This window comes from Chrysemys picta, chromosome 4 (assembly GCF_011386835.1).
Source record: "Chrysemys picta bellii isolate R12L10 chromosome 4, ASM1138683v2, whole genome shotgun sequence".
In the NCBI taxonomy this organism is placed as follows: domain Eukaryota; kingdom Metazoa; phylum Chordata; order Testudines; family Emydidae; genus Chrysemys; species Chrysemys picta.
The window spans coordinates 70,831,937-70,856,088 of record NC_088794.1 but is presented as its reverse complement, the minus strand read 5'-3'; the positions used below and the strand labels follow the sequence as shown (position 1 = coordinate 70,856,088).

Below are 24,152 nucleotides of genomic sequence, written 5' to 3'. Positions count from 1 at the left end.
TTGAATTTTTTACTTTGTGCATGGGGAAAAACAAATATTTTTAGTTTGTTTTTATGGAATAATCCTACATTAAGTCTCTAGAAATAAGTAATCATGGAAATTGTTTTAAAATTTATAAATGAATTTATGCAGATCTCTGAGCAGCTTAAGTGGTTTTTAGTTTTTAGTTTGTAAAATCCACCTTAAATAAATTAAAAATATTTTAAAATTGAGACACAAGATTTATTCATTCCAGGGCAATGTTTCCTGTTTTCTATAAAGTCCAAGTAATTGGCCTTCATGTGGTTGTGCTGCATATTGGGATTTGATGAAATGAGTGGAATTTACCTACCAGCCTGGCCCCAGCTGGAGTAACAGCTGCTGCTCCATTCAGTTTAGGGAGGGGGTTTCCTTGCCATTGGATCCATGTCTGTACAGAATCACTTTCTGGTAGTTAAGACTACATTACATAAGGTGGGTAGAAAGTGCAAAAGGAGAGAACTCTAAGTAGTATTGGAAGTATTGCTCACTTCTAATTTGATTGTTTCAGGCCTTGTCTCTGTTTTACTGATGTCAGGATATCTGGTTCAGAGCTGTAGTGTAGTAGGGGCTGCTTCACGTCCCTGTAACACTACAACTTAACGTGTTGTAACTCTTTCTCCTGATACAGTTTAGTTTTAGCATGGATGGGGTCTTGCACAACTTAGCATTTTTGAGACCTGTAATGCCCAGGCATGCTTTCATCTTCAAGTTGTATGGACTTGTTAGTTAGTTACATCTTACTATTAGTCCTGTGAGGTAGGTAATTGTTGCGATGGTCCAAATGGAGAAACTGATGTTTCGAGCCTGATTTTCCCCTCAAGATGTGCTGAACATACAACTAATTAGAGCTGAGGCTCAGCATTTGTAAAAACTGGGCTCTGAGTGACTTGCTCCAAGTCACAGTTGTGGTCAGAGCCAGATTTAGAATCCAGGAGTACCTGTCGTCTCTACTTCAGCAATTCTCAACCAAGTATCTGGGGCCCCCTGGGGGGCTGCGGGCAGGTTTCAGGGGGTCCTTAAGCAGGATCGGTATTAGACTCACTGTGGCTCAGGGCAGAAAGCCCCTGCCATGTGGGGCTGAAGCCCCCAAGCCCTGCCACTTGGGGCTAGGGCTGAAGCTGAAGCCTGAGCAATTTAGCTTTGCGGAGACCCTCTGTGGATGGGGCCTTGGCCAATTGCCCTGCTTGCTACCCCTTAATGCCAGCCCTGGCTTTTATATGCAGAAAAACAGTTGTTGTGGAACAAGTAGGGCCTGGAGCATGTTGCAGGGGGGCCTCAGAAAGAAAAGGTTGAGAACGTCTGCTCTACATCATGTTGCCCAGTAATGCTTCTCTCTCAGCTTTTCCTACAAGGTTATTTTAATAAGTCATTTAGACACTCATAGCCCAGGTGATTTTAATGATGGGAGTTAAACTAAACTAATTATGTCTTGTAGTTTATTTTTTAAACTAAGGTCCTATGATTCTGAAGAACCTTATTTCACATGCTCATTTAACTTTTGTCTAGAAACCAACTGCAGAGTACTTGAATTCTCTCAGTAGCCCACTGCCTTGGGAGGAAGAGGAGTACTTGAAACCAGAGCTAGAAGATGATCTATTACTTCAGTTTGGTAAGACTTTTTAATCAGAGTATAGCCTTGCTAGAAAAATAAGTGAATTCGCCCCTTTCCTAATTTAGTACATCCCACATGAGACAATATAGATGTAGATGGGCTAGATTTACATTTCCCAGGGCAATGGACTATCCAAAATGGTCAAGTGAAGTGATCTATGAATATTTTGTATCAATTAAAAAAATAAGAGGTTGTATGAACAGATTGGGGAGGGAGTGTCACACTTAACTCTAAATGTTTATGGAATTTCCATTCTTATGCTGCAGCAAAACATCTTTGAATATTCCATTTGGGTACTTAATCTCAACACATGCAAATAAACACAGTAGAGGCAGTAATCTGTGTCATTGAAAACTACTTCACCTTTTATAATGGTTGTCTTTCATTAGGTACCCAATAAATACAATAATATAACAAAATTATACATTATAGAGTTGTATTTCGACCTTGGAGTTCTGATGACCTATACAAATCACTTGTTTATCTCTCTCAACTTATATCTGTGTTACTTGTATTCTTCCTCCCCTTTGCCAATACTATTTTGTCACTCACTTGGTGCATCTTTCCTTCATTTCAATTGTAAGTTTTTTTTTTTTTTTTTATTAAAGGACAGGGACCATGTCCTCCTGTATTTGTACACTACCTAGCACAAGGGGGGCCCTGTCCTATTTAAAACTTTCTGTATTGCAGTAGCACACAAGATAGGGAATAGGGGATTGTTTCCCTTTCCTAACCAACTGATAGTTTGGGATTTTTCTGAATATACCGCTGACTTGCAATGTGATACTTGAGCAAGTTGCCAAGGGCCAGATTTCCAGAGGTGCTGTGTACTCCCAGCTCCATTTGAGGTTATTAGGCGTTAGAGGTGCTCAACACTTCAGAAAATCATGCTGTAAACATGTCTCTCACTTTTATCTATTGGGTAAAATGAGTATTGACCTACCAGCAGGAGTATGATTTTTAAATCCAATTATTCCTGTTACTAGACATTATTCTCTCTCTATATCTCTAGTTCATTTTTTTTTTTTTAAAGAACATCCAAATTGTATCTAGAGGAAGCTATGATTTTGCTGTTGATCCACTGAAGTAACTTCCAAGCTGCTTGACAAAATCTAAATAAGGCTCGCTCCAGGACTTCAGGAGCAATGTCCTGTGCTTCAGGGCTGTTTTACCAATGGCTTGTCATGGCTTTGACATCCACTTCAGTCTTGTTCTGTGGCTTTATTTGTGCTTTACTGTGTAGCTCCATTGTAAACGTTTTGATGGTTTCTAACACGTTCCATCCTTGTGCTTGCTCCCTCTCCTTCTCCCTCCCTCTCGGTAGTTTTCTGCCCTGCATCCTCCTCCTGATGCTCATGTTGGCGTCTGCCTTTAGGGTAGGGATACTGATTTTGTTTCCTGTTCTGAGTGGTGTGGAAGCATTATTTTCCCCATGCTCCATGACCCTAACTAGTTCTAGACATAGGTATGGGAACCAGGGATTTGGGGGGTGCTGCTGGACCCCCAGGTTTTGTGCAGGGTCCTGGCCCTGTGCCTGGGTCCTGTCTGCTGCTGGCCCTGCACCTGGGGCTCTGCTCCTGGCACCGCGCCCTGGGGTCCTAGCATCCATCCCCAGCTGTGGTCCCAGCCTCTTTGCCCTGTCCATGTCTTCTCCCACCCCTGTCCTCCCGGAGCCATGGCCTGGTCCTGGCCCCAGCTATGGGGAGAGGGGGCATGGATAGAGGTAAAGGGGGGGGCATGAAGTAAAAATTTGGGGTTCTAGAAGTTCTGTTGCCACAGCTCTTGTTGGCCTTGTGCAATCCCCCTAGAAAAGCATAGCTCTATTAGATCAAAGCAAAGGTGTATTCGGTCCCTAAATCCAAGCTCATTTTCTCTGCAGTGCTTCTGGCTAGTCCAAGGAAGACAAGCCAGAGGATCCATGTGCTCTACCATGCAAGAGACTCAATTACGATAACCCCATCTCCCAAGTGTGGTGGGGCCTAATCCTGCACTGTGACATCCAGTGGGAGTTATGTCTGCTGTGTTCAGTGGGTGCAAGGTTGGACCTATGTTTTGAGGCCAAGGCACTATTTTAATAATAATGAATTCTACTTACCTATCGATCTCAAAGCATCTCACACATTTTTATTAAGCTCCACAACAGCCCTGAGGGATGAGTTTGAAGGGCTGTGAATATATTCTTTGTCACATGCTAGTTATGAAAGCCTTCATCTTGTAGAGCAACTTGTCTTTTGAATTAATAGCCCTTCTAGCTCTCGGCTAAGGTAATTGGTAAAGCAAGGTGTATCACCTTTATTGGCTTCATGACTTAATAAATCAGACTTTCTCTTTAGCTGAAGACTAGTATTCAGACACATTTGAAAGGTAGGGTGTTTTCTTGGGGGGCGGTGGATGTACTGGTGTTAAGGGCCAACCTCCTCCATGCTTATTTATGTTAAGTATTATCTTGCTCTGCCAGTAGTCCTATCCGTGAAGATACTTGTGGAATAAGGTACTATTTAGTGAATGAAGGTAGCAGCATCAGGCACTCTTTCTTTACACACACACACACACACACACACACACACACACACACACGTAATGCTGTCAGTTGATGGGTTGATAACATTTATTCTATTTCATTAGACATAGAGGATCTTTATGCTTCTACAAACATCTCAGAGCCCAATGGATTAAGTGATAACACAGCGATCCTTGAACAGTTGAAATGTACAGAACACAGAGCAAAGCTTGCAGAAACAGCATTAGCCAGAGCACAAGAAGATCTTCAGAAAATGAGGTAAGATTTTGATTGAAGCTTTTTCTGAAACACTTGGCAGTGTTCTGGATGGTAGACAGAAATGTGTGCAGGAAATAATAGCCGTCAGTAGAAACTCAAGCTGCAGAATTCAAATGTAAGTTAGCACCAGGAGGGCATTAGTCTCATCTGTGTGTTTTGCCTTTGTTTGCAAATAGTGTCGATCGTGGTGTTTTTAAAAAATATTGCAAGTTGAAGCACAACTAAATTGACTCCAGTTGACGCAATCAACGGCATTGGAAAGATGAAGTATTAATGTACCTTGAATCACCCTTATTTAAGAAGTTATGGTTGCCGCCTGTTGGCAGATGCAGTTAGAATCCCAGGACTGGAAGGAACCTCGAGAGGTCATCTAGGCCAGTCCCCAGCACTCATGGCAGGACTAAGTATTATTTAGACCATCCCTGACAGGTGTTTGTCTAACCTGCTCTTAAAAATCCCCGGTGATGGAGTTTCCACAACCCCCTAGGCAATTTATTCCAGTGCTTAAGCACCTTGACTGTTAGGAAGTTCTTCCTAATGTCCAGCCTAAACTGCCCTTGCTGCAATTTAAGCCCATTGCTTCTTGTCCTGTACTCCTCTCTGTAACAACCTTTTATGTACTTGAAACTGTTATCATGTCCCCTCAGTCTTCTCTTTTCCAGACTAAACAAACCCAGTTTTTTTCCATCTTTTCTCATAGGTCTTGTTTTCTAGACCTTTAATCATTTTTGTTTCTCTTCTCTGGACTTTCTCCAATTTGCCCACATCTTTCTTGAAATATGGTGCTCAGAACAGGACACAATAATCCAGTTGAGGCCTCATCAGTGTAGAGTAGAGCAGAAGAATTACTTCTCATGTCTTGCTTATGACACTCCTGCTAATATATCCTAGGATGACATTTGCGCTTTTTTTTTTTTTTTTTGGCAACAGTGTTACACTCTTGACTCCTATTTAGCTTGTGATTCGTGATGACCCCCAGATCCCTTTCTGCGCTACTCCTTACGCAGTCATTTTCCATTTTGTGTGCGCACAGCTGATTGCCCCTTCCTAAGGGGAGTACTTTGCATTTGTCCTTACTGAATTTCATCCTGTTTACTTCGGATCATTTCTCCAGTTTGTCCAGGTCATTTTGAGTTTTAATCCTATCCTCCAAAGCATGTGAAACCCCGCCCAGTTTGGTATCATCCACAAACTTTATAAGTGTACTCTGTGAGCCATTACCTAAATCAAGGGTGGGCAAACTTTTTGGTCCGAGGGCCACATCTGGGAATAGAAATTGTATGGCGGGCCATGAAGGCTCACAAAATTGGGGTTAGGGTGTGGGAGGGGGTGCAAGCACTGGGATGGAGCCAGAAATGAGGAGTTCAGGGTGCAGGAGGGGGATCTGGGCTGGGGGTTGAGGTGTGGGAAGGGGTGCAGGCTCCAGTTGGGGGTGCGGGCTCTGGGGTGGGGCTGGGGATGAACGGTTTGTGGTGCAGGAGGATGCTCTGGGCTGGGATCGAGGGGTTCGAAGGGTGGGAGGGGGCTCAGGGGTTTGGAGGGCGGCGTTGAGGGTCAGGCATGCAGGCTCTGGGCGGCGCTTACCTCAAGCAGCTCCCAGAAACAGTGGCATGTCCCTCCTCCATCTCCTACACGGAGGCACGGCCAGGCAGCTCTGTGTGCTGCCCCGTCCGCAGGCGCTGCCCCTGCAGCTCCCATTGGAGCGCCAGAGGGGGTCATTGGAGCGGGGCCATTAGAGCACATAGTTCCCGGAAGACATGGCATTGCCCCCCTCTGACTCCGATGTGGAACGGCTCCTGACCCTGCTACCCGTCTGGAGTGCCGGAGCAGGGCAAGCCCCAGACCCTGCACCCCGCAGCGGGAGCTCGAAAGCCAGCTTAAAACGGCTGGTGGTCCTAATCCGGCCCATGGGCCGTCCCACCCCTGACCTAAATCATTGATGAAAATATTGATGAGAACCAGATCCAGAACTGATCCCTGCAGGGCCCCACTTGTTATGCCCTTCCAGCTTGACTGTAAACCACTGATAACTGCTCTGTGGGAACAGTTTTCCAACCAGTTATGCACCCACCTTATAGTAGCTCCATCTAGGTTGTATTTCCCTAGTTTGTTTATGAGAAGGTCATGCAAGTATCAAAAGCCTTACTAAAGTCAAGCTGTACCACGTCTACCACTTCTCCCCCCCCCCCTCCCCCCATCTGCGAGGGTTCTTCTCCTGTCAAAGAAACCTATTAGGTTGGTTTGACACGATTTGTTCTTGACAAATTCCTGCTGACTGTTATTTATCGCCTTATTATCTTTTAGGTTTTTGAATGGCTTGTCATGGCTTTGACATCCACTTCGGTCCTATTCTGTGGCTTTATTTGTGCTTTACTGTGTATCTCCATTTGTAAATGTTTTGATGTTCTGGGTACTGAAGTTAAGCTGACTATTCCGTAATTGTCCTGATTGTCCTTATTTCCTTTTTTTAATAGATGGGCACTATATTTGCCCTTTTCCAGTCCCCTGGAATCTCTCTCGTATAAAGAAATCTTACATGTTACATAATGTGAGATGTTTGAGTCCACCATATGCTTTCAAGTTACAGAATTACAGTTCTGTGTACTACACAAACATGTGGAATACAAACTTAATTCTTGTTCAGAACCTAGTAATTACACTTACAAAGAGCATGCTGCATTTGAGACCCTGTAATAAGCTAGTACTTTCAGGGATATCAGCGTGATCTTTACAAAGTGGAAGTCTCTTCTTGAGCCAGGATTAAATTTTTAAATCATGGTTTGTGTTGTACGATTTTCTTCTGGTGCCATTAAAATGTTAGTAACTTATCTACCCTTAGCTTAATAAAAATAAGAGAAGAGGGGTTTGTATCTACATCTTCCTAATCAGTATGTCAGGGTTAACGTCTCTACAGTTATGAAAAATGCTTTAGAAGTTTAAATGACCACATGTTCAAGACTTCAGTTTTACATCTCATCTGAGCACAGAGGCTTCTAAAATTATTAAAAGCTGTCTCCAGCATTTAGTGGGAGGACAGTCACCTAGAGAATCACAAACATTTCTTGCTGCACCTGGGTTTTCCTTAAAGGTTGCCAGTCCAAACAGTCCTGTTCTTATGATGATTAGTTTGAGCTGACAAGTTGAGAGTGCAGTTGTATGTGGTTGGAGGTAAACAGTAACAATCTTTTGATTAACTGGTGGCAAAAGTAACCATGTTTTCTAAACATAACTAGGTTGCAACCTACAATATTTGACAGTTTACAAATTTAAAGATATGTCACATTTATCTTGAATTTATCATCAGTGTCCAATTGAATGGCAACCCTTTTTTTGTTGTTGGTATTTCTCATGATCTTTCTTGACAGTCTTAAAATTCATTCTATTGGAAGTTTAGCTCTAGAGTTTCCTTACAGTTGAATTGATTGAAAATCATAACCCTGGCATCGGGGCAGGGTGACTTTAAAAAATGATCTCATTTAACAAAAAAGAAGAAACTACTTTTTTTTTTTTTAAACCAGATTGAGACTTCATAAAACAAATTTTGAAAATATGTATTATTGCAACTTTAAACTAAAATTTATCTGAACAAAACTAAATTCTGTTTTTTAAATTCTGCTATTGAAAGATTCTTATTTGAAATGTACAAAACTGTAATAGGAGAAAACAAAATATTGCCCTGCTCCTCCACACACTGAGCAGGTATGTAACTTTGCTCACATGAATAGTGGTCCTACTCATGTGTAAAATTAAGCATTTGTAGCGTCGGGCTAAAATTGTATTTCGTTAAAAACTTGTCTCTTAGTGGCATAAAATGCTTGTTACTTACTTTTCATTGTGAACACATTTTTCTGTAACTACATTTCCAATAAACTAATAATATTATTCTGAAATCTTTTGTACAAACAAGCCAAAATTTTCAAAGTAAAGTTAGGCTACTAAGACTATATTTAGGCACCTAAGTGATTTAGATGCAGGATTTCAAAAAGCACTTAACAGAACAAGTCCCATTGACTTCAAACTGTAGACTCTGATTGAGGAGTGTAGGCTGGTTGAAGCACTTCTTTTTGCTTGACTTGTGGGAATTCAGAATATCTGAAGATGCTGTTGGCTGCAAATATAGCACAAGCTGTTTACTCATAAGTTTTGTGTTTGAGTTTCTAGTATTCTTACTGTGAGGCCGTCGTCTTTATCTTTTTTTAGCATAGAGGAATATTTTCAGTGGCAACCTCCTTAGTTGAGAAAACGAAATTCTCGTGGAAGAAACAAGACATCAACAAGAAACAACGAACAAAATAGCCTCTTCAGCAAGTTAAGACTATAAAAAGGGAAATAAGTGGAGAACTCGCAACACAAAAAGGAAAAAAACATCTTTTACCATTAAAATAAATCAACTTGCATTAAAATATCTTTTTAAATCATTATTTGTATCAATCCTGCCTGGTTTTCTGTGTTTTTAATTTTGTTAGTTGTCAATAAACCTTCCATAAATCACTAACGTAGGTGTGTTTTTAGAGTAGTTTTTATAGGTGTCATGATATTGAACCACATCTCTAGATAATATGGTCTGTCATGTTTGTCTCATTCTGTATTTTGACTTCTGACATACTGTTACCATAGAAACAGCTTGCAAAACGGGAATTTCCCTCTTAAAAACAAAACAAAAAACTCTAATAAAATCTAAATCAGGTGGGTTGTAATTGGGATGCTTTTCCAAAATAGATGGAGAGTGCAGGGATAGCAGGCAGATAAATGAAACACTACAGACTTCACACTGCTGGAATTTAGTGTCTAAAATGCGGAAGAAATGCTTGTGTCAAAATGCAGAGAAAATAGCAAATCATGCAGTAGCTTCTTCTCGAAGCCAGCAGGGGGAGTTTCAGCACGGTTAAGCCATAATGGAGTTTTGGTGTTGTAAAAGGCCCTCTGCAGTCTGTATTCCTTATCTCCTCTCAGCTCTCTTCCCCCCCCCTCCCCCTTTTTCATAGTCCCGTAAACATGTCTCAAGGGTATGTTTCAAATTGATTACAGACAATTTGCACAGGATTTTGTGATGAACGCAGATGTCAGAAGCAACTCATCATCATCTAGCGCCATTGCGGAACTCCGGGACGATGAGGATGGCGTTTACTTCAGTTCATATGGGCATTATGGGATACACGAAGAGATGCTAAAGGTTAGAAAGTCAGCACAAATGCGTCTTACTCATTACTAGGAAGGAAAAATGGGATGAAAAAAAGCTACGTGCCCGTAAATATACACTGCAGAATAGCTGCATTTTTAACCCTTTCGCTGCTTAATGGTTTATCCTGGGAGCGAGAGTGAAAGAATCACACAAAAAGAGCTTGTATTTTCAGCTGCCATTGTATCTAGATCCCTTGTATACATTCTTAACTACCAGAAACATGAGAAATTTAATAAAAGTATATTGAGCTTACAGGTATACTTGATTGCTAGTAAGAAAATATTCATCTCTCAATATCTATAACATAATCTGTTCTTGCCGCTTTTGTATCTTTTGCTGTAGAAATGTGGATGAATTCTATACACTACTATACGATATAAACAGTAAATGTCCTTCATTTTTTATTCTGCTCTTTAGATGAAAATTTAGCAAGCAAAAAAACACACTAAAACTTTAAATGCTATGTCTGCCAATTTATGTAGTTATTCAGAAATTATTTGAACTCCATTTAGTATATTGATAAGCATTACATTGAACAATTACTAGGGTTGTCTAAATAGTAAAGTATTTAAAAATGGAAAATATATTTAAAGAGAATGTCCAGAACTTTTCAAAAAACAAACAAAATCCTTTCATCCCGAGTGTTAACTTGATTTTAAAAGTTTAACTTTATTTTAACCCAAAATCTTTAGTGCCTCTTCTCTGAAAAAAGAATATTGTGTAGTGTAAAAGGACAGGAATTTGTTGCTCTGAAATATCATAAAGCAATTTTGCAATTTCATAATAAAGAAAGAATATGGGTATCTAAACAAAATCAACTAAAATATGAAGCCATACAGTACACTCACTCTTGTATAGCATAGGTAGCAGCTTTAGGCTTCCTGCTCTCTGAAACATTTACGGGTCCTAGCCTTGGAAAATTCCTCTGCGTTTGATTTATGGTACATTTGAACAGCATTGAGCAGCCAATGTGTTTTTATGGAGCATTCTTGCAGAAATGCTTTTGTGGCACAGGTATCTGTGGATACAGAAAGTAATACGCTTTCCAAAATGAAAAGCATAGTGGTGAGCAGGTATGTGCAGAACTTGGAAACGATCAGATTTACCTCAGCACTGTATGTCTGGCAGACTAACACAATGACTTTTAAATATGGGGCCAAAGGTGGTTGTGGTGGTGGTTTTTTTTTTTTTTAAGTCAGTCACACAGATAATCTGAAATCATAAGCTCTAAAGTACTTTGTCAGATGGGGGTAAAACCATTTTGTCTGTACCAACAGTTCATAGTACCTTGCCTTGGAGCTATACTAAAAGATCCTGAACCTCTAAAGAATTGATAGTTTTGTAGTTTTTGATAAATCTTTCTATTTCACTGGCTTCAGGAAACTTTTGTGATGTTAAAATCCCTTCAGTAACATCTGATTTCTGCCCAATAAAATGTGGAAAATACCAGAGTTATGGCATGTAAATTCTTGTGTATATGCCTAGTTTTTAGCTCCAAATGCCTATCCAACACATACAAACATTTTTTTGCTTGTTTTTATTATTGTGAGTTTTTTACATTAAAAATATTGGCTCATTAAATCGAAGTGACAACAAACTTTGTTAAATTAATCCTAAATTTGTTTGTGAATCTAACATGTTTTATTGGTTTAAAATAAACAAAACCAAAACAAAACAAAGAACCATGCACACACAACTTGCTCATTTTTTTTGTTCTCTATCTTGGCCCTGGTAGGTCATAACATATAAGAACGGCCGTCCCGGGTCAGACCAAAGGTCCATCTAGCCCAATATCCTGTCTACCGACAGTGGCCTATGCCAGGTGCCCCACAGGGAGTGGACCAACAGGCAATGATCAAGTGATCTCTCTCCTGCCATCCATCTCCATCCTCTGACAAATAGAGGCTAGGGCCACCATTCCTTACCCATCCTTGCTAATAGCCATTAATGGACTTCACCGCCATGAATTTATCCAGTTCTCTTTTAAATGCTGTTCTAGTCCTAGCCTTCACAACCTCCTCAGGTAAGGAGTTCCACAAGTTGACTGTGCGCTGTGTGAAGAAGAACTTCCTTGTATTTGTTTTAAACCTGCTGCCTATTTAATTTCATTTGGTGACCCCTAGTTCTTGTATTATGGGAATAAGTAAATAATTTTTCCTTATCCACTTTCTCCACATCACTCATGATTTTATATACCTCATCATATCCCCCCTTAGTCTCCTCTTTTCCAAGCTGAAGAGTCCTAGCGTCTTTAATCTCTCCTTTTATGGTACCCATTCCAAACCCCTAATCATTTTAGTTGCCCTTTTCTGAACCTTTTCTAGTGCCAATATATCTTTTTTGAGATGAGGAGACCACATCTGTATGCAGTATTCGAGATGTGGGCATACCATCAATTTATATAAGGGCAATAAGATAGTCTCAGTCTTATTCTCTATCCCCTTCTTAATGATTCCTAACATCCTGTTTGCTTTTTTGACCGCCTCTGTACACTGCGTGGACATCTTCAGAGAACTATCCACGATGACTCCAAGATCTTTTTCCTGACTCGTTGTAGCTAAATTAGCCCCCATCATATTGTATGTATAGTTGGGGTTATTTTTTCCAATGTGCATTACTTTACATTTATCCACATTAAATTTCATTTGCCATTTTGTTGCCCAAGCACTTAGTTTTGTGAGATCTTTTTGAAGTTCATCACAGTCTGCTTTGGTCTTAACTATCTTGAGCAGTTTAGTATCATCTGCAAACTTTGCCACCTCACTGTTTACCCCTTTCTCCAGATCATTTATAAATAAGTTGAATAGGATTGGTCCGGGGACTGACCCTTGGGGAACACCACTAGTTACCCCTCTCCATTCTGAGAATTTACTATTAATTCCTACCCTTTGTTCCCGGTCTTTTAACCAGTTCTCAATCCATGAAAGGACCTTCCCTTTTATCCTATGACAACTTACTTTATTTAAGAGCCTTTGGTGAGGGACCTTGTCAAAGGCTTTCTGGAAATCTAAGTACACTATCTCCACTGGATCCTTCTTATCCACATGTTTGTTGACCCCTTCAAAGAACTCTAATAGATTAGTAAGACACGATTTCCCTTTTACAGAAACCATGTTGACTGTTGCTCAACAATTTGTTTTTCTCTGTGTCTGACAATTTTATTCTTAACTATGGTTTTGACTAATTTGCCCGGTACAGACGTTAGACTTACCGGTCTGTAATTGCCGGGATCATCTCTAGAGCCCTTTTTAAATATTGGCGTTACATTAGCTAACACTAGGGTTTAGCTCTTCAGCACAGTATTTTTTTTTTAAGACTGTCCAACTTCCAGCCATTGGGTACAGAAGCCGATTTAAAGGACAAGTTACAAACCTTAGTTAATAGTTCCACAACTTCACATTTGAGTTCTTCCAGAACTCTTGGGTGAATGCCATCTGGTCCCGGTGACTTGTTAATGTTAAGTTTATCAATTAATTCCAAAACCTCCTCTAGTGACACTTCAATCTGTGACAGTTCCTCAGATTGTCACCTACAAAAGCCGGCTCAGGTTTGGGAATCTCCCTAACATCCTCCGCTGTGAAGACTGAAGCAAAGAATCCATTTAGTTTCTCTGCGATGGCTTTATCATCTTTAAGTGCTCCTTTTGTATCTTGATCATTAAGGGGCCCCCTGGGTTGTTTAGCAGGCTTCCTGCTTCTGATATACTTAAAAAACATTTTGTTATTACCTTTGGAGTGTTTGGCTAGCCGTTCTTCACACTCCTCTTTGGCTTTTCTTATTACATTCTTGCACTTAATTTGGCAGTGTTTATGCTCCTTTCTATTTGCCTCACTAGGATTTGACTTCCACTTTTTAAAGGAAGTCTTTTTATCTCTCACTGCTTCTTTTACATGGTTAAGCCACGGTGGCTCTTTTTTAGTTCTTTTACTGTGTTTCTTAATTTGGGGTATACATTGAAGTTAGGCCTCTATTATGGTGTCTTTATGTTGTTTATGCTGTCCCTTCCCATAGTATTTCAGAAGATAGGAGGATTGGTACTTGAAAGTGATGGTGCACTTTATTTAAAAATTGCTTGAGGAGTGTCTGATAATAACTTACTTATTTTTCAGGTTATTGTACTGAAAGGTTGGGTGGGAGGAGAGAAGGAATTGATGAATAGAGACCCAAAATGAATGACTGAAGTTCATTCAAGCAGCAGTGCATGTAGTAAAGACAGCAGTTGGAATTCTATTGATTAATCTGGGGCAGTGCTGAGGCAGTGTGATAGGCGAGGCTGAAAGCTTTCCAGCTGACTGCTTTCTCGATTGATGCTGAACCTTTTGAATTTTTTGTGGTTTCAGCAAATCTAGTATTTCAGTGCTGCTGAGAGCATAAAAAAATCCTAACTCCTTAGAATCTCCCCTCATAACAATCTGATTTAATTTTAGATGATCCTAACGAAAGTGTTTTATAATTCAGTTTTATCAAAACAATGCAAAGCTGTGATTCTTTCAACATTTTATTTAACTATCCCATTTTTGTAATAAATTTGTGTTTTTTCTAAGGGTGGGTGGGTGGAACTGACTTACCTTAAATTAAAATGGAGCTCACTGGAGTCTAAATAAAGTTTTTAACAAAAGTTTGCATGCTTATGCTTTACTCTTAAAAAAAGGTTAAGTAACTTTATTTTGCTCGTCTAAAAAAATAAACTGTCTTGGCTGATAGAGAAATTATTCTTTTATCTTCCCTAATATTAAATTTTTGATCCTTTGTCATCTGATGGTGCAGTATGAACTTTGTATACATGCACTAGGGTTTAGCTCTTCAGCACAGTATTTTTTTTTTAAGACTGTCCAAGCCAGAGTCATAAATAGTTATAATCATGGCTTTTTAATTTCCTTTGCATTTACTCTTGATTCTCTGGCTATTGCAACAGGGACTCTAAAACAGATGGCTTACTGTCCATGTGAGTGCCTATGCATATAAAGAGGTTCAGTGTTAGCTTGCTGGTAAATTGAGCTACTCTGCCAGCTCACATACTAATCCACTACAGATATCTGAGAGGTGATTAAGAAAAAGCAGAAAGCCTACAACGAATGGAAGATGGGAGGGATCAGCAAGAAAAGCTACCTTATTGAGGTCAAAACATGTAGGGATAAAGTGAGAAAGGCCAAAAGCCATGTAGAGTTGGACCTTGCAAAGGGAATTAAAACCAATAGTAAAAGGTTCTATAGCCATATAAATAAGAAGAAAACAAAGAAAGAAGAAGTGGGACTGCTAAACACTGAGGATGGAGTGCATGTTAAGGATAATCTAGGCATGGCCCAATATCTAAACCAATACTTTGCCTCAGTCTTTAATGAGGAGCTTAGGGATAATGGTAGGATGACAAATGGGAATGAGGATATGGAAGTAGATATTACCACATCCGAGGTAGAAGCCAAACTCGAACAGCTTAATGGGACTAAATTGGGGGGCCCAGATATTCTGTGTCCAAGAATATTAAAGGAACTGGCACATGAAATTGCAAGCCAATTAGCAAGAATTTTTAATGTATCTGTAAACTCAGGGGTCGTACCATATGACTGGAGAATTGCTAACATAGTTCCTATTTTTAAGAAAGGGGAAAAAAGTGATCCAGGTAATTACAGGCCTGTTAGTTTGAAATCTGTAGTATGCAAGGTTTTGGAAAAATTTTTGAAGGAGAAAGTAGTTAAGGACATTGAGGTCAATGGTAATTGGGACAAAATACAACATGGTTTTACAAAAGGTAGATCGTGCCAAACCAACCTGATCTCCTTTTTTGAGAAGGTAACAGATCTTTTAGACAAAGGAAACGCAGTGGATCTAATTTACCTCGATTTCAGTAAGGCATTTGATATGGTTGCACATGGGGAATTATTAGCTAAATTGGAAAAGATGGGGATCAATATGAAAATTGAAAGGTGGATAAGGAACTGGTTAAAGGGGAGACTACAGTGGGTCATCCTGAAAGGTGAACTGTCAGGCTGAAGGGAGGTTACTAGTGGAGTTCCTCAGGGATCGGTTTTGGGACCAATCTTATTTCATCTTTTTATTACTGACCTTGGCACAAAAAGTGGGAATGCGCTAATAAAGTTTGTGGATGACACGAAGCTGGGAGGTATTGCCAATACAGAGAAGGACTGGGATGTTGTACAGGAAGATCTGGATTACCTTGTAAACTGGAGTAATAGTAATAGGATGAAATTTAATAGTGAGAAGTGCAAGGTCATGCATTTAGGCATTAATAACAAGAATTTTTGTTAAGCTGGGGACACATCAGTTGGAAGTAACAGAGGAGGAGAAGGACCTCAGAGTATTGGTTGATCACAGGACGACTATGAGCTGCCAATGTGATATGGCTGTGAAAAAAGCTAATGCGGTCTTGGGATGCATCAGGCGAGGTATTTCTAGTAGATATAAGGAGGTGTTAGTACAATTATACAAGGCACTGGTGAGACCTCATCGGGAATACTGTGTGCAGTTCTGGTCTCCTATGTTTTAAGAAGGATGAATTCAAACTGGAGAAGGTACAGAGAAGGGCTATTAGGATGATCTGAGGAATGGAAAACCTGTCTTATGAAAGGAGACTCAAAGAGCTTGGCTTGTTTAATCTAACCAAAAGAAGGCTGAGGGGAGATATGATTGCTCTCTATAAATATATCAAAAGGATAAATAACAGGGAGGGAGAGGAATTATTTAAGCTCAGTACTAATGTGGACACAAGAACAAATGGATATAAATTGGTCATCAGGAAGTTTAGACTTGAAATTAGATGAAGGTTTCTAACCATCAGAGGAGTGAAGTTCTGGAACAGCCTTCCAAGGGGAGCAGTGGAGGCAAAAGACATATCTGGCTTCAAGACTAAGCTTGATAAGTTTATGGAGGGGATGGTATGATGTGATAGCCTAATTTTGGCAATTAAGTGATCTTTGACTGTTGGCGGGTTTAGCGGATCGTCATATTTGGGGTCGGGAAGGAATTTTCACCTTCCTCTGCAGTGTGGGGCAAGGGTCACTTGCTGGAGGATTCTCTGCACCTTGAAGTCTTTAAACCACGATTTGAGGACTTCAGTAGCTCAGACATAGGTTAGGGGTTTGATACAGGAGTGGGTGGGTGAGATTCTGTGGCCTGCGTTGTGCAGGAGGTCAGACTAGACGATCATAATGGTCCCTTCTAACCTTAAAGTCTATGAGTCTATGATTCCAATATGTGTGCTTGAGAGCCTGCCAGCTCTTTGGGGGGATGTTGAGTTAGTGCTTGGTCATTGCTTCTGAACTTAGTATTTCATAGTGTGTGTTGTGCAGCTCCAATGATTTATTTGTTGTCTTACGGTTTGTAGGTTTCTATGTATTGGCAGTTAAATATGCTTCCAGAAGCGAAACGGGGTAATCTGGTATCAGGAACTGATCAATAGCTTCTTTAAAACAAAACAAGAAGTTTGGGTTATGCAATCAGTTTGGTTTCAATGTATAATAATTTCACTACATGCGTTTATGCCCCAGATGTCAAGCCTCAGGTAGATGACTGATTATGTTGATCAAGTATTACCTTTTTAGGTATCAGTGCTGCTGCGAGGGTAGGGAATAAGTATAAAATAGACACTTTAAAACGTGAAGCTCATTCAAACACTTGAAATCAGAACAAAAATCACAAGTAGCTGCTTACTTCCAGATTTTGTTAGTATGAATTAGAACTATATATATTATATAGAATGTGGATGCTTTTGTTACTGCCTGTCAGTTTGTAGCAGCCCAAGTTGTCTTTGCTTCATAAACAGTGTACGTTATGAAGAATCATTGTATGGGAAATCCTGAAATTACACTGGTGGTTGTGTCTCTGTGGCTTTTTAATATGTAGAGCAGCAAAGGGTTAATTAGTCAATATTTTCTTAGAAATTACCATTTAAAAAAGGTTTCAGGGTAGCAGCCGTGTTAGTCTGTATCCTCAAAAAGAACAGGAGTACTTGTGGCACCTTAGAGACTAACAAATTTGTAGCCCACGAAAGCTTATGCTCTAATAAATTTGTTAGTCTCTAAGTTGCCACAAGTACTCCTGTTCATTTAAAAAAGATTGCTCCAACATCTTCAGACAGTCACATGTACATAACTGTGTGCACTTTGTTTATGCTTAATTATAGGATAAAGTGCGTACTGAAAGCTATCGTGACTTCATATACAAAAACCAACACATCTTCAAGGGCAAGGTAAGCGAAACATCTCAGAAGCTGTAATATTTCTGCAGTCCATGATTCTCTCATGCAGTAGAACCCTCTTTGGTTTGGATATCTCCCTGCTCTGGGGATGGAGTATCACTGACAGGATTTGATTTAATGTACTCTGGCTTTATTACGTGGAAGAGTGTTATTCAACTGCTGGAGGGTGCAGACTGCTGATAACGAAAATGCTGATCAGTGTTGTCATTGTGCTGTATGCTGTCTTGGAGTGTTCATTAATTATGATGGCATGGCTAAGGTAAACCTTGTCCAGTATTTTAAGCAGAATCTATTTTGGACAGACTCTATTTAAAGCAATTCAAGTGAAATTTTAACCTACATCTGGCATCGTAGAGGTCCCAGTGCAATTGGTATTGGGAAAGGGTTCAAATCTCATTAATTTATCTAACTCAGCCTAATTCATAACAACATTTCTTGGTCAGATTAGGAATTAAATGAAATGGGGCTCAGGGTTAATCATTCATTATTATTGGTGTATGTTATCTTTGCTAGATAACTTTTTGTCCTCAATTGTTACCCAGGCTATTTAACTTCTGTTTTTCTACAAGGCATTTTGGCTATTTCTAATGCTTACCATTCTTTAAGATCTATTTACAGGCCATCTGCAATGGTTTCTCTTACCTTTTCATAGATTTTAACTGATGGTTAAAGAGAAGCATTAGGTGCTATAGGTATTTCTTATTGAATGAGAATTTCTCTTCTCTGCCTCCTCTATTTCCCCCTTAATTCTTATACTTGCAGGATGAAGGTTTTTTTTTAAGTGATAGTACTACCACAAGGCATCAGAATAAAGAGTTGTTCTTCCTTAACGGTCCCTCAGCTGGAAATCAACCTAAATAGCTTTCTAAGGTGGGAGGTTCTTATTTTCTTTCAAGGAGTGCTACCCCTCATAATAGGGTGCCTTGTGACCCATGTTTCCTCCCATTTGATTTTGTAGCTTCCCTGTGGCAACTACAGCTATTGTTCATGTGAAAAAGTAACATTAGGCAGGAGAATTGTATTCATCTATTTTCAAAGCTCTCTAATGTGACATGTCCTTTGTGAAACCAGTCAATCTTCCCCTGCTTTCCTGCACATGGTTCTGTCTCTCTTCCCCCTCTTCTCACCTTCTACATACTTTCTTGCCCTCTGGTTCTCTTCTCCATGGGTTTGCTGCTCAACCACCTAATTTCTTCTCTCCCTTTTTGGTGGCTGGCAGCTGCAGTCCTACTGTTGGATTTCAAATAGAATAAGCCTCACTCCTTTTAGTAACCTCCTGTTGGTTCCACAGACTCGTTCTTAAGCCTAACATTGATTAATCAAGCATCTTACAGCGCAACTTCCTGCACAAAACATTTTTATTGTATCTAACTGCATCTGAACCCTTCTCAGTGTGTGAAAATGGACTGGGCGAGACTTAAGAAAAGGGTACTCTAGCAGTGTTCCACTACTGCCATAGCATCCAGGAGAAAACGACCACATTTGCTTGCATCTCATTCTGGCCAAAGCTCAAATGCTGGTGCTGAGATACGATATTGGTCTGGTGAAAGCCACACCTTGAATTTTCTTCAAAACCATGTGTCTAGGTTTTATGCCCAACCTGTTAAAGAAACACTCCCTGTGCCCTCCTCTCTCCAGCAGCAATCTTTCTTGTTAAGAATTGCTTGAATATTTTTCTTCATCTACGTGCAAAATATTTCCTGAAAGCAAAGTATCTTACTAGGCCATTAAGGTTGTGAAGTTCCAAGCTGGGAACTGTATTAACCAAACATCCTCTTGAACTTCTGTTTTGTTCAGTTTCAAGTCTATTGGCTATAATAATCAGAGTAGGATGAATATTCAAATATAGCAGTATTGGAAGGAAGGAAATTGTGGTGCTTAGGGTTGAACCTGTCTGTCTGAAAGGTCAGCTGTGTATTTTCAGAGAGCTCAGAAAATTTCACTTGCTTTTTAGTCCAAAACTAGGGCATCAAAAATGCAGAAGTTAGGAGGGCAGTTAAGTGCACTGGTGATGCATTAATTCAGAAAATCAACTGGCCTGTTCTGTAATGTCCAGAATAAATGATGCCTCTATCAGTATGTGGCTCAGGAAATTACTGCTTGCTGCCTCTCAACCTAGAATTATCAGATTTTAACCACTTGAGGCTGATTTGTCCCTGGAAAAGGAACTTTGATCAACTTTATAACTGAGACATCTGTTTTTTGTTGTGTTTTTCTGTTTTTTTTAAAGGGGGAGATTGTCTGGAACAAAGAAGTTGCTTTGCCTAAGATTTTTATAGGTACACCGCATGTCTTTTGAGGGAGACATCCGTGACACTCCATGGGGTATCTGTTCATGAGTTCATAATTTAGCTCTTCATAAGATGGTCGTCCGTTGAGGGAATAGATTTAATTGACTGGATAGCTAACCGCTTCTTTCCCGAATCCAAAGTAATTCACTTTTCTGTTAGTATGAAATCGTGCTTCCCGGAAAGTAACTGCAGAGGATACTCAGAATTCAGTAGCTACAGTGCTATAATATGCTGCAGTGCTGTCAAATCACCAGCCCAGCTGCTCCAGGTATCTGGTGAGAGGCCATATGTGATCAGGGCAAGAATACTTACCTGTAGACCTCTATCCTCAGGCTAAGTGGTGATTATTGTTTGTCTTTCAGTTTTTCAGATGTGCTCCAGCTCAACTATTCTACCTATCTATCCCATCCCTCACGTTCCCCTGCTGGACTAGTTCCATTTGGTTTTTAACTAACCCAGGGCAACTGTCCAAAATGCTATCTGTTTTAATTTTCCCCATTAATGGTGATTACTCGCTTCTGTGCAGCTGTGAAATGTGATCATTGTTTTGCAAAGGTTTATTTTTAGCCCTCATTTTCCAGCTTTCATGGTTCAGCTATTTTGTTACATCCTGTAGATGAAATGCTATGTAAGAGCAGGACAGTATCATTGGAAAACATGAGACTTCAGCTGTTAGAGAAGCATTGGTTTTATTTTCCATTCCTGTCTCCAGAAGACCTCAGCCTGATTCCTGTAGCCGCTCCATGCAAGAACTTCAGTGGCAATGGCAGTACCATATATGCATTGGCCACTGAATTGACTTCTTACTGGAACAGTTGCAAAGGTTGAAGAGGAGTGCATAGTTCCTAGGAAAAATTCTGTGTCCAGAACTTCCATTTCCTTATTTGCTAATGGTGGATTGCAGACCGATGTCTTGGTGTCATCCCATACCAGGTGGAATTCACAATGGTGATCGGGAAGCACAAAGAGTTAAACAAGTATTTATCATGAAATTTTTTCTAGGTACTTGCACATTCTTACGAAGATGTGCTGGGATGTTAAAAGTAAACTTCATCTTGCCTTCTCTTTTAGTACCACGCCACAGCATAACAAGCCTCCTGTAAACAAACTGTAGGGGACGAGGAGGAGGCGGAAATGTGGTGCATGGGGGATGAATTCACTGTCCAAAATGCACAGGGGGGTTGTATGCAGTCCAGATATGTCATGGGACTGAGGTCTGGCTGTACACTTCTTTCAGAACCTGTATTACCGTGTGTGTTTGCATGTAGTCCATATGTAAACGTAATCATGTTTCAGCAAAGGGTGTATTTTTCAGGGAAGTATTTCTGTGACAAACTTGTGGTGGACATCCTAGACAGAGCCAACAATCCGGTACAATACAAAAGGGAAAAGGATTCACAGTAAGTGGAAAGGCACAGATGGGCAGCAGAGTCTGTGGAGAGAATTGCGGCATGTGAGGAGAGACTTGCGACACAGTTTCTGGAGCAGGAACATTGCTTGAGGGAGGAGGATAGAGTGCAGCAGAAAGACCTGTTTGAGAAGCTGTGTGAACTAACTGCTGCTAGCATTCAAGCTCCTGCACCACATCCTGAGTCCCCTCCATGGTACCATGTTCTGCAGACTAGGAACACATTAGGCAATGCCATGGTTGGATGGCCCGTGCAAGGGGAACTGAATGCTAGTTGGACAGGGTAAACCACGTGCCTGATTGCCTCAGAAACTTCCACCAGCACTTTACCCACAGTTGACTTTCCAGTACCAAACTGGTTAGCAGCAGCATGCTTCTGGATCAGCATGGCCTTCCTCATGCATGTGAAGCTCATGAAGCTTCAGAAATATTGTTTTCTTAATGTGACAGTTCCAGACTCCCTGCTGATCACCCCAGGTCCATGTGGTGATGTGATCCCACCAGTCTGTGCTTGTGCTCCAGAAGCGCTGGTCAACATAGGGGGCATCAGCAGCTATCTAGAGAGTCATGAGCAGGATCAGTGAGTTCGCGTCTGTTGTCATTTGCCTTCCTCTGACAGGTCTTTTGGTAGATCAGAAAAACACCACTGAAATGCCCAGCAGCATCTCATGGATATTGTGCCCGTTTGCTGACACAGGAGTGAAAGTGCAAGCAGAAGAAGCTCTTCCAACAAGGAGCTCTCCATGTTGCTGGCCCCAGTTGCCAGAGGTGTGCTGACCCAATAGATGGTTTGGTTGGATGTGTTGGCAGGCTGTAACAACTGTGATGGTCAAGTTTTCCCATAGAGCACCACGAACAAAGGTCTAGAGCAGCAGGGGAGGACACTAGGCAGCCTGGGATAAGCTGATTTGACTTAAGTGTGTGTAGTGCAGTGTGGACTCATAAGCATCGATATGAGACCCAGTCAATGTTCAGTGTGGATGCTCAAGCGCAGGCCTGAGCCTACTGTCCTAAGTCCCACAGATTCAGGTTTACATTACAGTGTAGACAGAGCCTTAGAGGCTTCTTGCCAGTGTAGCTGGCAGCCTTGGGAGCCCTGGCTCAGGCTGTGGCTTTGAGTTTAGGCTCCCAACAACATAGCAGGGAGTCCAAAAGCTCTGTCTGCAGGCTATGGGAGTTGGGCAGGCTGGGGAGCAACTGGCCTGGGAGTTTGGAAGCCCTGGGATCCAGATGGCAGGGCTGCCCTGGGGCAGTGGACTCAAGGGTCTCAGCAGTTGCTGATATGTTTCATGTCGATTTTACTGCTGCCCATCACTGAGTAGCAGCTGTGAAACTGATCAGTCATTGTTAAAGGTTACTCATTTCCATTCAGTCCTACAATTAAGGTGTGTAATACTGTACTGACAACAGCAACTTTCATCTCAAGTTCAAAGATTGGAAAGTTTGTGGTCCCATTTTGTAAATGAGGAAACAGGTAGGGATTAAGGGTCACTGGGGTTTTAAAGCCATTACTTGAGAAGAAAGATTGTGTGAAGGGTAGCAACCATGCTGAAGTGAGGAGCCCTGGAGAAATTCTAACTGGCTAAGTTAGCTAGAATTCCTGCTGGGGAGCATCTGCTAGAATGGGAATATCTTTCAAGGGCTGTTAGTGCACTCCTGCTGTACCTATCTAGCTCTGTTGGCAAGAGCAAAATGGCGGGCGGGGAGAAGAGTTATGCCCATCTTCTCTCCTTCCACTTTTAGGGAGTATTTTCCCAGATTCTGGTTAGCAGGGAGAAATGTCAGCATTTCTTGATATATCTTGGCCCCAGCCAGGCATGCGGAGGGAGATGGGGAAGACTTTTTGATTCCCAATCCCCATCCAAGCCATTTCTTGCACCTGCATATGCTAGGCATAGTGAAGCCCAAAGTGACTTGCTTAGTCGTATAGAAAGTCAGTGGCAGTTGGAAACTGAACTTGGGGCTCCTGAGATGCAGGCATCTATCTCCTGTGCTTACTCTGGAACACTTCAAAAAACTTATCCTACTTAGCATTCAATCACCAGCTGACAAAGTAGGTTTCTATGTCAAGTCCATGGTGAGGTGCAGTTCCCATACCTGGTAGTAACCCTTATTTTTGCATGTTGGCAAATGGCCTTCCATATAAAAAACCCTCAAGTAATTCATAGGGCTTTCATGAGGTAAATGGGTGATGGTCAATATTCTTCTTCTTCGAGTGCTTGCTCATATCGATTCCAATTAGGTGTGCGCGCGCCGCGTGCACGATCGTCGGAGAATTTTCTACCCTAGCAACACCGGCGGGTCGGCTGTGGAGCCCCCTAGAGTGGCGCCTTCATGGCGCTGGATATATACCCCAGCCGACCCGGCGCCCCCTCAGTTCCTTCTTACCGCCCCTGACGGTCGTTGGAACTGTGGAGCGCGGCATAGCTGTTCTCCACTCTCCCTAGCTTATTCCGTTTGTAGATAGTTGTAGTTATAGTTGTAGTTGTTATATAGTTAGATAGTTGTTCAGTTTACTATTAATAGTTGTTATATAGTTAAAGGGGATTAAGGGGGTTGTTCTTTCCCCCTTTTTCCCCCCGGCGCGTAGCCGGGCTCATGCCCAAGGCTCCCGTCTTTAAGCAGTGCGCGTCCTGTGCTAAGC

At 41.0% G+C, this 24,152-nt stretch overlaps 1 protein-coding gene across 6 annotated transcripts in view; it reads left to right on the top strand.

Annotated features, from left to right (window-relative positions):
- PRMT3 (protein arginine methyltransferase 3) overlaps positions 1-24,152 on the top strand; it is a 112,123-nt gene that overhangs the window by 5,409 nt on the left and 82,562 nt on the right. For 4 of the 6 annotated variants that reach the window (XM_005305334.4, XM_065592578.1, XM_005305335.5 and 1 more), the window contains 4 exons: positions 1,528-1,630; positions 4,259-4,412; positions 9,441-9,585; positions 17,735-17,800. In XM_005305334.4, the coding sequence (XP_005305391.2) occupies positions 1,528-1,630; positions 4,259-4,412; positions 9,441-9,585; positions 17,735-17,800 (468 nt within the window). The remainder of the gene's footprint in view (positions 1-1,527; positions 1,631-4,258; positions 4,413-9,440; positions 9,586-17,734; positions 17,801-24,152) is intronic. The other 2 variants (XM_065592575.1, XM_065592577.1) reach the window with 1 other exon arrangement.